The sequence below is a fragment of the Polypterus senegalus genome, chromosome 10 (assembly GCF_016835505.1).
Source record: "Polypterus senegalus isolate Bchr_013 chromosome 10, ASM1683550v1, whole genome shotgun sequence".
Lineage (NCBI taxonomy): Eukaryota > Metazoa > Chordata > Cladistia > Polypteriformes > Polypteridae > Polypterus > Polypterus senegalus.
This window is the reverse complement of record NC_053163.1, coordinates 40053388-40068046: the sequence shown is the minus strand read 5'-3', so window position 1 is coordinate 40068046 and position 14659 is coordinate 40053388. Positions and strand designations below refer to the sequence as shown.

Here is a 14659-nt window from a genome sequence, read left to right as displayed (position 1 = left end):
ACCTATTTAGAAACTATATGGTTTTGTGGGTTGAACAGCTAAGTTTTCATAATCAACAGGCATCTCTTTACCCCTTCCTCGCCTGCACAGATAATATTGTACATTGTGTTTAGAAATGGCAATGTGAACTTATAACTTGAACAGGCCTACTGTAGTTTCCTTCCGCTTTTCATTGTGCTTTAGTCTTCCTTTATGTTCTGGCTAACTGCTTGATTTCTATCTTTTTTTTTTTTTGTTTCCTTAGTTAACATTCACCACATATCTTCTGTTATGTATCCACTGAATATGTGCAATAAATGTTTGATAAATACATGATACAGATAAAATTCTGTTATAATCAAGTGCCAGGGACCTAAAAAATATTTTGTTGTAACGAGATTCTGTATTTGTTACTATAGTGCTTTCTTTAACTTGGATCCATGCATTTGCAATCATTTCAATAGCTTCCTTTGCGTTAATTTTAATCTCCTCATGCCTACAAGTTATGCTGATGAGAATTTTTCTCAGCATTTCCTTGCTATAATACACTTTCAGGGTGTGAATGATACCCAAATCCAATGGCTGAAGTGCTGCTGTGCAATTGGGTGGGAGGTATTCAAAGCGAACATTATCTGAATGTGGAAGCATGCTGTGGGCAGCACAGTTATCAGTCAGGAGCCAAATCATTATTTCTTCATATTGTGAGGTTTCTGAACTCTTGAGACCCCCCCAATCCCCACCCAACGGGAACGACACGCTGAAGTGCATCCTGAAGTGCAATTGGCAGCGTCTGTGGAAGATTGTCCATTGCTGGGGCAGGGCAATAGGAGGCTCACATCATTGCAGTGAAGCGCCACAGAAGCAAATCATAAAAGATCTGGGTCACGCTATATGTCCCTGTCTTGCACCCCAAAACATGAGGCTTAGTCTTAGGACTTTAGCAAAACCAGCTTTATTCAGCTTGAAACAGGAACAGCACAGTTACTTATTGTAGAGTGATCTGCCACTCTGCTATACACAGACATAACAGTTAGACAGGATCGTGGCCAGGTCAGTGATCAAGTAATCCTGTTATCTGCATTTACAATTTACGTGCTCCTAACCTTGCATCACCCATTGAGATCTTTTCTGTTTACTTTGGCAGAGAGACACAGCATATCTATGAGCTTGCTATTGCCCCGTACAGACGCGGAGATAACACTTCGGGACACCCTTCAACTTGCTGTCTAGTTGGGGGAGGTCCCAAGAGAGTTTACAAACCTCACATTTTCTTAATTGAGTCCTGCATTAATAAGAATGTTTCTTGAACGAGCATCACTTAACCACATAAAAACAGCCTTTTCGACGTCTTCAAATGCAGCAGTTCACATACATTGGCAACCCGAGAAATGTTCTACTTTTTTTGCTGTGTCTTTCATGAAAGTTAACAGTGTTGATGGCAAAATTCCAAATTCACTGGCAACGTTTTTTTTTTTGCAACAATCAAGAGCTGTGTTTTAAAAAAAAAAAAAAATATTTCTAATATGAACCGTTATCTTTTTTCCTTGTCTGCCGTTTCTGTAGGAGGGTGACAATGAGTTAAATTCCAATGGATGTTTTTCAAATGTTGACCAGCAATAAGTAAAAGGTATCACTGAAAACCGCAGGAATGAAAAAAGGCAAAAAAAACAGTACGAGGAAAGTTCAAAGAAAGAAAAAAAATTACAGTGATTCTGTTTGGGGATCGTTGTACACTTCTGAGCTTTGGCCACAGTACTAACTGCTCTGTGGATGATTCATTCAGGCATTTCATGGTCTTCTGTGCACTTCGTTGTAATGAAAATATCTGCTGAATGTACTTCGTAGTAACGAAATTTCTGTAGACTCATGTCATACTGGGAAGCTGTCGGGACCATAAAAATACTTCGTTGTAATGAATATTTCATTGTAAAGATATTCGTTATAATGGAATTTTACCTGTAATGCTATGGTGTGCATTCTTGGAAATTGTCTTCCAGTAGTAATTTAAAGAAGAAAAAGAAATTCTATTCCAGGACTTGTGTGAAGACCTTGTACTGGTCTGCACTGTTTTATGATATCAAATAGGACAGGAGTAGCTTATCTGATTTTTAAATTATCTTTGTTAGTTTCAATACTATTTTTTGATATTAGTATTGTAAAATTGATTTTTTTTTCTTCCTCTCTACACATTTTGGAGTTCTTATGATGGACATTACTAACCTGATCCTGCAATGCTAGAACTTTGATTCAAATTTAATTGATTTAAATTTAGTTTAAAAAAAAAAAAGCTTATGGTTGATACTACATTTAAATAAAATAATAATTTGTTTTTCAACTATATAAATAAAATTCATTAAGTATTAAGTGTCATTATAAAAAGTGCTCAAACAAAAACTTGAATTTGCTATGCATTCTGGTTTGCTTGAAAGATACATTTAATTGATTCAGTTACTTGTTAAAGAATCAAGTGTTTATATTTGTATTCCCGTTTGCCTAAAATGTTGTAGAATTTTGGGAAGTCATGTAATTGTTTTGTTTTTTTTTTAATATATGTAATAGTGTTACAGCTTGTAACTAAGATCACTTTATTTTTTGTTTTATTCATTCATTCTTACTCAAAGCTTTATTACAGCACTTCCCAATTCATTCAAAGAGAAGGGTTCAAGTTCCTCATCTGATAATGGAGAACACAGCTGATAATGGAGACAGTACTGAACAAGGAAGCAATGAACAGTCGGAAGTTCAGCGACAGCATCAGAATGATCGCTTGGATCGTGAAGAGGACTTCTATCACTTTGTCAACAACTTGAGTGAAGAGGATTACAGGCTGATGAGAGACAATAATTTGCTGGGCACCCCTGGTAAGGAATTAAGGTTTTTTTTGTCGTCCCCCCACCCCTTGTTATACGTGTTCAGAAAGTTTAAATCACTCTAGTGCATCTTGGCATTGCATGTTAAAGGAGTTATGATAATGATTACTACTTAACCCTCAGAAGAACAATCAAAGTTACAATTGCACATCTGCACCACATTCATTTTCAACAATAACAAAAAAGGATGAAATCATAATAAATCTCCACGGGAGTACCTCTGTTGGAGCACTTTTAGCCATGGTCTCTTTCCTCCATGCTGTGCCAAGCAACAACTGTGGGGCACTATTGTGCCCACTGCTGTCAGTGGGCAATTTAGTGCTTCCTCCCGACATCTCTAACTAAATGCAATTTCAACGCAATACACTTATTATTTATTGATTGATTATATTTGATTTAGGGTTTTTTTTTTGTTTGTGCTGCTGTAAGCATCAAAACTTGGGATTAAGTGCCATTTGCAGCAAGCAGAAGGTTTCATCATTCCTTAACTATAGGCTAATACTGGCATTAGAAAACAAAAAAAAATCACAAATATATTACCATGTATCTTAGGAGATTGCAAAATGTTATGTACAGCTGTATTTTCACACTTAAATCAGACTGCCATCAGCTATTACAGATGCATTACATAATGAGTTGTTTTCAGGTATAGGTGACATTTATTCATTGAGTACATACATATTTACACCTGTACAAACCTTTTTCTTTCTGCAGTATACTATTTTAGTCACATGTGCTCTAAGGTAATGCACACCATAGAACCTGTGAAAAAACTGATTTGCTGATATCATCCTTACAAGTGCATTTGGAGGAAGTGCTGATTGTTTTGTAGTACTGCTAAATGACAGTTAATCAAAATGCATATTTTTGCATGTAAAGTTTTTTGTTGCCGCTAAAATGCTGTGAGGAAATTTTTAAAGCTTTTTTCTTTTATGGAAGGGTTTTTTCTTTTTTCAAAATGCACAGGAGCAAAGGTTAAGTTTTTGGAGAAGCATGTGTGGGAAAAATGACTTGTTACTTGTATTCAAAACTAACATCAGTGTGGCAGTGCATAAATAAATGTTAGGTAAATACCTTGTTGGTGGTAGAAACAGGCAAGTGAATAATATTTATTTGTTTTTAGAAAGGAGGAAGTAGTATATAAAGTTTATAGAACAGCCAGGAAAGTTGGTACAAATAATACAAAGGAATACAAACAATATAAACGGAGCTGCAGTGTAAAGTATTGAGGCGCGCAGTCAGAAAAACAGACAGGGAAAATCTAGATTGATAACTTAGACACATCAGGCAGTCAAGGAGGAGAGTATTACAGGACCTTAAGGGGACAGAAGGTGTTTAATAAATTAATTGATAAAATAAATAACTGCTGTAGTTTTTTTTTTTTTAGTTTAATATAAAATTATTTAAGTAAAATAAAAAGTTTATAGTCCAAAGCCAAACTTTAAAAATGAGGTCAGTGCAATGCAAATCCTTTTCAGTATTGGAATTTCTGGAAGATGGTTTGGAGGAATTAGCCCTACTTGAAGGCTATGTGTACAGGATATACCAGCTGACTCAGCACTTCAAGCTCTGAACTGAACTGGAAGAGGATTTGGCTGGCCTGTGTTGTAGTGCAGAATTGGCAAACCCGGTCCAAATGTCCTTTAGAGAGTTAGTGATCACTGCTGGCGTGGCATGGGAGGAGATTCAAGACCACAAATGTACAGATAGGTGGGTCATAGTCGCAAGTGTGCACATTGTACATGGTAGTGACCCCAGAATTGGAAGTGTCAGGTAGTTTTCAGGTCATTGTGGAGCCTGACTGCTGTCTCTGAAAACTCTTGGAGTGGTACACAAACATGGGGGCTCAACAAGCCACCTCAAAACCAGTCCCCAGAAAGTGAGAGGTTAAGGTAAGGAGATTAAAGCAAGGGTTTGCTCTAGAGATGGACTCTCCTATAGCGAGTTGCTTAGTGGGTGCACAAGTAGGAGACCCCTGGAAGGGTGGATAGGCTCTTAACCGGAGCAGGGGTGGATCCAGTTATTGTCCATGTTGGAACAAGTGACATACATATGGGTAGGCTGTCAGGGCTGCATTCCAGATTTAAAGACTTGGGTGTTAGGTTGAGAAACAAGTGATAATGTTCTCTCCAAAGTTCTACCTGTGCCATGTGCGAGTCCAGGTAAGACTGGGGAGAATAGCATGCTGAACAAGTGTCTCAAACTTTGGTGTAGGATAGAAACGTTCAGGTTTATGGCGGTTTTATTTAAACCTGAGGAGCAACAATGTGTTGTGGAGGCGTATGAGTAGGTTAATCAAGAATTGTTTAAATTTGGGGGATTTTGGGTTATGAAACAGTGAATTTAGGATATGTGTGGTTTACAACTGTAAATGATGAGACAAACAGTGGTGTAAACAGAGCTTAGTTTGCAAAAACTATTTTTGCAGGTTTTTTTTACCCACCAGTGTGTCAGCTTGCCATTTCTTATTCTTGAGGCATAATTTATGGATTACCATTTAAATTATGCAGTACTTAACAAAAGTTGTACTGTATGACACACAAATAATAAATACAGTACAAACTTTTAAACAAGCTGCAAATCTATAAAATGTTCAAGATGTTTATTAAGAAAATATAAAACAAACATGCTTAACAAGTTTACAAGCAACTGCTGCCTATTTACTAAGCGGCAATTTCAAAATCTTATTTCTTTTTTTTCTCAGTGAAAATGCAAGCTGTTTTAGGTAACACATTTGCTCACCTTTCAAACTCGTATGGACAGGACAAAGTAATAAGGTCTAATTGCAGGAGATGTCTCTGGTGATTTGTACTGTATTAACATAGTAAATTTATACTTTAACAGCAAAAAATCTGCAGTTAATAATTCAAAATTGTCTGTTTTTAATCTGTTTGTGTTTTTGTTTCAGATAAATACATTACAGACAGATTGGCATTTAAGAAAATCTCATAATTACAGATGTATTTTAGAGATAAAAAAATCAGAATCTGTTGAGCCAGCAACATGATATCAGTAATCAGTAATGACCTTTAAAAAAAAATATATATATCTTTATCGGAGCATCTCTAATATATATATGTATAGTTTAAGATTTGTGATTAGCATAGTATTGAATCACAAGCTTTGTATGTATTTTATTTATTTATTTTTAAACGGAGAGAGAGAGATTAATCTTTACTGACTGTCCGACATGCCTACGTGGCAGGCTATGCTTTAAATGCAATACAAACAAAGGAAACTCAAATGAGTGGAGGAGATTTAAAATAAAAATGGTTAGAAGAAATGTTTTCTGAGCTGTTTCTTTTAGGCCCAGCTATTCATGAAATTGTTAAATTTTGAAAGAAATTCTTTCTCTAATTTCATTTTATTACTGTGAAAAAATATATCGGATTTTGGAATTTGTGTAGAAAATGTGTATATACAAGTCTGTGTGGAGCTGATCTTCAATATGTGGGGTGTTTACAGACCAAATGCTGCATTTTGGGTCAAAATAATCACACTTTTAATTTAAATCTGTATCTCCCAAACCTAATACAGCATAGCTCATTCAAAAAATATTTTTTGACTGTTGATAACATTGCCTTTGTAAGTCTGTAGCTTAACACTGTATGGTTTGAGATGCAGTATATAATACACAGAAATGTACAATTCCTTTTTTCTGTCATGCTTTGCATTTCATTACATTGATGAGAACAAAATTGGTTAGATTGTAATCATTTATGAGTTGCTGTTTGTATGATGGGCTGTTTTATTTGAAAGTGTTAACAGTCTGTGATGCTATAGTTTTTTGTATTTCCACTGAACATCCATCTGCAATTAGAATGCATACAATGACCACAAACAGTGAAAGACATTTGCAGCTGCAAAGAAAGAAGGATCTGAGAGTTCTACATTTGAACTTTGCAAATGGAGACGCTCTTCAAACTTTAGCACCAGTTCAGATGTATTTTTGATGTTTGTCATACCAAATTAAAGTGAGGAGATTTAGATAAATGGAGATTGTAGCTTATTCTCGCATGCTCAGTGTTGCTTGGCTGCCAAAACAAGGAAGTATCATGGCACATTCAAAGAGCAACACAAAATTTTTAACCATTAATAGTTGTAAGGGAATTATGTAATCAGTTGTCCCATGTAAACTACAGTCGTATGATTTAACACCTCCTAGTGGTAAGGCTGAACAATTTAATTGATTTCAAATTGAAATCTCAATTTGCAGAGTGACAAATAGGGCTGTTAGATTTAACCTTACTATTCAACTGTAATTTGAATTTATTTAAAAAAAAAATGCTTTTATTTGAAAGCAAAAGCTGAAATTTGATTTTAAAATGGTGGTTAAATTTTACCCACACTAATTTTTGCATTGTTACTCTAGACTCGCTATGCAAAGCGGCAGTATTTTGCAGATCTGTTTTTGCACTTCACTTCCATAATCAGCCTTTTTATAATTTTGAATGTTTAACTCTGGGCGATTAACTGTCCAAATAGATAGCTAGGCCCATCCATTAAGTATTTTTTATGAGGGAAAATAGAATATATTCACAATGAATTGGATAGCTTTTTTTTTTTTTAATTGAAACGCGCCCTTCTAGTGAGTATGATCTCATACCCAAACTGGTTAATCAGTACAGACAGTAAATCTGCACTACCTTCGGCAGGAGGTTCAGCATGTGTCCAAATACATCAATGTGGACTGTTAATAATTACAAAGCATAGTGCAACAATTTCAAACCATTACATTATATATATTGCAAAATGCCAAACATTGCCCCTGCTTTATAATTATTTTACTATCTACCTGATGTTTCCCTGGAAGATCCTTATATTGCCAGCAGGAGTCCGCTATCAAACATTATGAGTGAAGGTATCGAATAGAGTTAGACTGAATTATGTGTCAAATTCGTAGATGATCTAGACATGTACAGGTCTAACCAAGTTGTAACGAGGGACCTCCAAATGGGGCAAGTTTTAACTTTGATTTCTTTCTGTGCATGTGTGTGGGTGTGTGTTGTGCAATATCGCTTTAACTCTTTTGCCTTATACCTACATATTGCCTGGCTTGGTCATGCACTGTTGTGATGTTGAGTGTTATTAATACAGTCTGTTGCCTTTGATTTAACATTCTGAAAACTGCATTGCATTTATTTACTGGATTTATTATTTTGGAGGCATCAACTTAATGCTGTTCTTCGGTTAACTCAGTTGATTGGCAGCTGAGAGAGATGTCTACTCTGGTGATGTAAGCCCATCTGCTGCTCAAAGTAGCACCAACTTCTCATTACAAGTCATTTCTTTAAATTAACACTTGACTGATTAACACATCAGTATCTCTGCTGTTTCTTTTTTTTCCCCGAAATCAGTGCTTTGTTAAAGTGCAAAGGGATTCACTATATTTAAAATCATATTGACTAGGGCTCACCCACAGAAATGCAAAGGCTTGTCTTAAAATTTGGTGTGGATGCTGTGTCTGCTACAAGTGTACTCAAGGTAGTTTATCTAAATGCTTTACTAGTGATGTAAAAAATAAATTCACATCTGAATATACTGAAGAAGAAAAAGTAGATGGGTTATATGCCCCTGACTTGATACTGTGATGATCGCAAATTTCTGAACAAGTCCAAAGGTGCCAACTGGATATTTTTTTTCCGAATGCTGTGATATTAAATGTTTCTTGCTACTAAGCAAGTCTGCAGAGAATATGAAAATCTGGATCTCTTTCTGATGAATGGTCCGGATGCCATGCAGGGTTTCCTCTACGATTCAGGGCACACGGTGACCTTTTAGCATCCCAAGGGTCCCAAAAGAGTTAGGGTCCCAAAAGAGTTCAGAAACCTCACATTCCCCTCCTTAGCTTTGTCCACACTGGTGTGGTCAAAGCAACAGTCTTAGTTGAGCTTGGCTAGATGGGAGAGAATATCAGCATTGTGTGTGCAACGAACGTTAAAAGCAAAAGCCTGCAAACTAACAGACCACAAAATGAGCCGGGCGTTCATATCCCTCTGTTTGTACAGCCACTGAAGCAGGGCGTGATCAGTCACCAGGGTAATCTGCCATCCCCAGAAGAAGTAGCGGAGGGCCTCCACCGCCCACTTAATCGCTAAACACATGGTTCCAATGGTTGAATAATTATGTTCCCTGGGCAGCAGTTCCAGCTGAGAAACGTGATGGGGTGTTCTTCCCCCTCAAAACACTGAGAGCACCGCTCCTAAACTGAAAGCACTTTAATCAGTTTGCAGAATAAATATGATCAAAAATTCTGGATTTCACAGAACCAGTAATGAGGATAAAGTGGCTTTTAGGTTCAGAGAAAGCTCTGTCACAGGCATCGACCCAGGCAAAATTACGATTCTTTCTGCCCTTTGTCAAGTCAGTGAGGGGGGGTGGTTCGATGCATAAAATTGGGGATGAACCACCTTGTAGCATCCTGTGAGCCCGAGTAAGGCACGAACCTGCCTCTGTTTTTCGGAACGGGAATATGCAAGTACCTCTCACACCTTGTCCATTTGAGCCTTGAGCAAACCCTTCCCCATGGAACATCCCAGATAGTGGGCTTCCGACATACCCAGCTGGCACTTCTTAGGGTTAGCTGCCAAGCATCGTCCAAAGGTGAACAAGATGAAAGTCTGAATTGTTGAAAATGACCACATCGTCAAGATAGGCGCCTGTGTATACAGAATGGGGATGTAGGATCTGGTCCATCATCTGCTGAAAGGTCCACAGTGCACCATGGAGACCAAAAGGAAGCACCGTAAATTCAAACAGCCCATCCAGAGTGGCGAATGCTATCTTCTCGCAACTGGACTCCTCCAAGAGCACCTGCCAATAACCCTTCATGAGATCCAGGGTGGAAATATACAGTTGGTATAGAAAAGAATCCCCCTCTTTGAAATATTTCTTTTTTTGCTTTACAGCCTTAAATTAAAACACAAAAACCAAAATTTTTCCCAGCTTTACTTACTCAATGCAATCTATAACATCCAATTGAAAGATATCACAGCTACAGTTCAGAATAATTTTAAAAAATAAACAAATACTGAGATTAATAAAGGATCACCCCCCATACTCTGCATCAGGTATGCATCAAACTTGAAAATCTTATTCAAACGCCTAAAAATCAATACTGAACCATTGGGCTTTGAGACAAGTACAGTTGTACTCCACCACTCGCTTTTGCTTGGACTAATCTTGCCTAACTGGAGCATCTGCTGCACTTCTTTATGTAAAACCTTCCTCATTGCCTCTGGCAGGCGATACGGGGGCACCTGTACAGTAACACCGGGCAGAGTTCTGATCTTGTGTTCCGCAATATCTGTCAGGCCAGGCGTGAAAGAAAAGATGTCAGAATTTCTCTCAACAAGAGACAGCAGGTTCTGCTTTCTGAGTGTCCGTTAGATTGTCTCCAATAGCGACTTTGGTCTTAGGGACCACTGCAGACGCGACCAGGACTGCGTGGGGGTTGTGCCACATCCTACATGACTTTGAAAGGAAACTGAAGCACACTGAGTAAACCCACCAGAAAAACATGCAAATGCAAGGCAGGCACGCCGCCATGCCCCCATATGATTAATGTATGCTTTAATGCATTTCACCATGAAAATTATATTAAGTATTTATCTTAGCATTCTAAATTTTCAGAGAGCAGGAAGATCATGAAGTAAATGTATTCTGTGCGGCGATTGCTGCCGGCGCCTCCTTTTAGTGCAAGAAGAAGTCAGTTTAAGAATCACTTAACACAAAGAATTTAATGTGCTATATAACTTATGACGGGGTTTGAGAAAATCTAGTAAATTAAATATTTGTTTTACGATGAAGTTTAGTTTACGATGGTCTACTTTAATGACAAATTATGAGAATAAAGAAAACATGTCGTCACACTATTACACAGTACCCAGGTACATTACACTGTATTTAAAACAAATACTTGGCTTTTAGTATTATCCAGTAGTATAGAAACAGTATTTACACATCTGACCTTTTAAAACTAAAGTTATCTCCAGGCGACGGACATGACTCCTTTTTTTCGGCAAAAGTTCTTCTGTTCATCATGTTCAACTTTACTTTTAGTTCAGTTTCGGAATGCTCTCTGTCCATTTTCACCGCGCAGCATGCTACCGCCCACTATTTGGTGGTGTAGCAGGGCTCTAGACTAACTTTTTGCACTGGTGCGCCTAACTTTTTTTCTTAGGTGCACCAGCACAAAAGTTAGGTGCACCCACATTTTCAACCGTATCACATTTAACAACACAGTTTTACACGTTCACTTTATTTATTTATTTATTTATTTTTTTTAATCTCTGTCCATATAGGCAATATTGACTTGTAAATGATTAACTAACACTCTGGTCAATATAAAGTTCTTTATTTGAAGGCAAGCACAATTCTACAAGAAAGGTAACTTACTGAAAAAGTGTTGGTGCTTAAAGTGCTTTACTGAGCTGAAATTTGAACTTAAAAAATCTCAAGATAAATTAACTAAAAAGAATATCTAAATTAAGTGTTTTAAGGGCTTCAAACTGAACATCTCATGGCTCAATGTCTTATGGACTATCCTCCATTGCAGTCACATGCCCCTCGGATGGCCAACTCCTGTAGTTTGGCCTTCTTGATCTTTGGCCTTGACTAAACCAGCTGGCCACACTCTCTAGCATCAAAATCTTCCAGACTTGGGCATGAGCATGCTCGACCTCAATGTGTCCAATAAGTATATTCACCGGTCTTCCTCTCCGCAAGATGCGACTGTACACAATGACGCATTCCTTTGTGGCGATATCTGTGTCTCCGTCGATCAGGAATGCCATGTACGCACTGTTCGCAATTTGCACAGACATCTTTTTTTTCAATGTATCTGCGATGACTCCTATAAATTGGGCGCACGCGACATCATTGCTGTAAGTCGGGTTTACGTTCATGCCATTTTTCTTCATAAGAATTATTTTGGACTTGAATTTAGTGAAGGGAAGTTTTTCTTTTGCAATATTGTAGGCAACGTTAAACTTATCATCTCGGCCTCATCTGATGATCTGTTTGCAGCTGCCTGCCGCTGAAAGGCAGCGGGGAGAGTGGACACTTGAGCAGTGCATTTATCGCGGCATGTAATGTGTTTTATAGATGCATTGTGCTTTTTCAGTGTTTCAATTCTAAATGTATTAGAACCAGTCACAAATGCACTACTGCCGGCCATGGTCTTCCCACACTCTTTACAGTAAATACAGTGCATTATATTATCGGCTTTACTGTATCTTAGCCAGGGAAACTGGTCAAGCCACTCTTTTCGAAATGTATACACTTTACCCCTTTTAATTTCAGTGGGCTCGGATTCGATCGTATGTGGCTCATGTGGCAACCTTTGATTTTTTTTTTTTTAGTCGCACCATTGAGAAATTAGGTCGCACGTGGGACCAAATTGGTCGCACTCTAGAGCCCTGTGTAGCAGTGAAAAAGAGCCCTAGTGCAACAAATCTGTGTTTAGCGGTGTAGCAGTGAAAAAGGTCCCCACTTGAACAGTTTCCCGCTGCGCCACGTTCTGAACATCGTTTAGGCAATTTAAACCGGTGTTGCGGTATAAGAAAAATCCATATCATAAAAAACGGTTTTCGATATGAACCGGTATACCGCCCAGCACTAATGTGGATTGGACAGGATCAACACCAGCACATGGTCCCCCTTCTCAAATTTGCAGAGTTTATTTGTCTTGTCATATGTATGTTTTTGTGTTTCCTGCTGACACTGCTGATGTTCCACCGCAATAGAAGACAATCTGGCAGTCTGTTCTTGCAGCAAAACGACTCTGAACAAATCTCTCCCCTCCATGGGGTGTCTCATGAGCGCCCATCCATTCTTCCTGAAAAATGTCAACACCCCATGTGGTTGACGACCAAATAATAGTTTGAAAGTACTCAACCCAGTGGATGATTGCGGGGACTGTCGGACAGCAAAAAGGAGGAAAGGCACTACTTTATCCCAGGAGGTCGGGTCGTTGTGGGCCTCCCACAGAGTCGTCTGTTTTAGGATTTTATTAAATCATTCAGTCAGGCCATTTGTCTGCGAATGATGAACTGTGGAGTGTAACTACTTAATTGAAAAACTTTCACATAGTTGCCTCATGTGAGACATAAAGGGCGTGCCTTGATCAGTCAGAATCTATATATATGTATATGTATATATATGTATATGTATATGTGTATATATATGTGTATATATATGTATATGTGTATATGTATGTGTATATATATGTATATGTGTGTATATATATGTATATATATGTATATGTGTATATATATATATATATATATATGTATGTGTATATGTGTGTATGTATATGTATATGTGTATGTAGTCCACACTATGTCATCTTCAATCCATGGTGCCAGCAACCCAGGAAGTCCCTGCTGGCTGGATTTAAGTCGGGGTTAAGCCTGGGTAGCCCTGTTGTTTCCAAGTGGCTTGTGCACCCTTCAGCCTGCAGGTAAGATCTGGCAGCGAGTGGACATTGTTCCATACCAATTCATCCATCACAAAGGCTCTCGTCTATCCCTGACAGGACTTGTCAATAACGAGCTTCTCCACAGTGCTCTCAAAAGTGTCTCTGTAGATCCAGGTTTGAATCGGGTCCACTAAGTCCTGGATCTGTTCTCGTATAGGGTGCTCCAGATCAATATGCCACAGATTAAACTGGTGCCCCTTGGCCATCGGGCTCACAGCAGTACTGGGGAGGATCTGTTGCCTCTGGAAGTCATAATCATTGAGCCTTTTGGGAGGGATTTTTTGCATGACCTGTAGGACCTCCCCAGTTACAAATCAGGCCACGATAGTTGACCAGGCTCACTTGTCCTAGCATATCAGTGTTGCCGTGTGTTTGAAGAAGAATAGGAAACACTCTGGGTCGTCCGAGGGAACCGTCTTCACTAGTACATCCCTGGGGAGTGTGATGACTGGAGTGCCTGCCAGAGCCTCATTTTGCTCAGCTGGTATTAGGATACTATATGCCTCTTGGGGTTCCATTGGCGCAAGACCCCACGCCTGGAACCGGGTGACATGTGAGTCGTTGTCTTGCATCCTAAGAAACGAAGCTGAGTCTCGGTACTTTAGCAAAACCAGCTTTATTCAAAGTTGAAACGGGAATAGCACAGTTATTTATTGTAGTGGGATCTACCACTTTCCTATATGCAGACACAGCAAACAGGTAGGGCCAGGTCAGTGGCCAAGTTTTACTGTTTCCTGCATTTATAATGTTCCTTGCATCACCCATCAGTATCAGGTGTCTATAGTGTGAGTGCGATCAGCTTGTAGCTGTTTCCACGCCACTGCAAACCTGCGGTTGCTTCAGTGACCGAGAAGTAGCAGCAGAAGAAACAAATGAATTCTAAAGAACAAATAAACTGCTTTTACCTTTACACTCTGCTCTAACTCACTTTGCTGATTAGAACAAACATATACCTAATGGCCTCTGATGACCCAATTCCCAAGTGGTGCTGTGAGCTTTAAGCAAGGAGCATAGCCATAGAGAGAACAAATGCTACATTGAACAAACAAATGCTACATTGAGAACATAAAAGCTTAAAACTTCACTTCCTATTGCCTGCCAACTGTGCCACAATATTACTCCTCAGAAATAGTTTTTATCTATATCCTATACCTGCCACTAACGGACACACAGTAGTATTACTCAGCGTCACAAACACACGCCAATAACTTTTTTATTCTTAAAAGATTTTGCATTTTTATAAGCAAAAATGAAGACATTTTTCCAGTATTACAGCACAATATTCAAAGCTCATATTTTAACCCAAATTGACTGCTAGCTCTGTAATTTA

The 14659-nt window shown here is 38.4% G+C and overlaps 1 protein-coding gene across 3 annotated transcripts in view; it reads left to right on the top strand.

The window, feature by feature from the left end:
• Positions 1-14659, top strand: part of rlim (ring finger protein, LIM domain interacting) — a 74623-nt gene that overhangs the window by 27051 nt on the left and 32913 nt on the right. For 2 of the 3 annotated variants that reach the window (XM_039765755.1, XM_039765753.1), the window contains exon 2: positions 2612-2840. In XM_039765755.1, coding sequence (XP_039621689.1) covers positions 2660-2840 — 181 coding nt within the window. In that variant the 5' untranslated portion in view covers positions 2612-2659. Of the gene's footprint in view, positions 1-2600; positions 2841-14659 lie in introns of all 3 variants that reach the window. The other variant, XM_039765754.1, reaches the window with a different exon arrangement.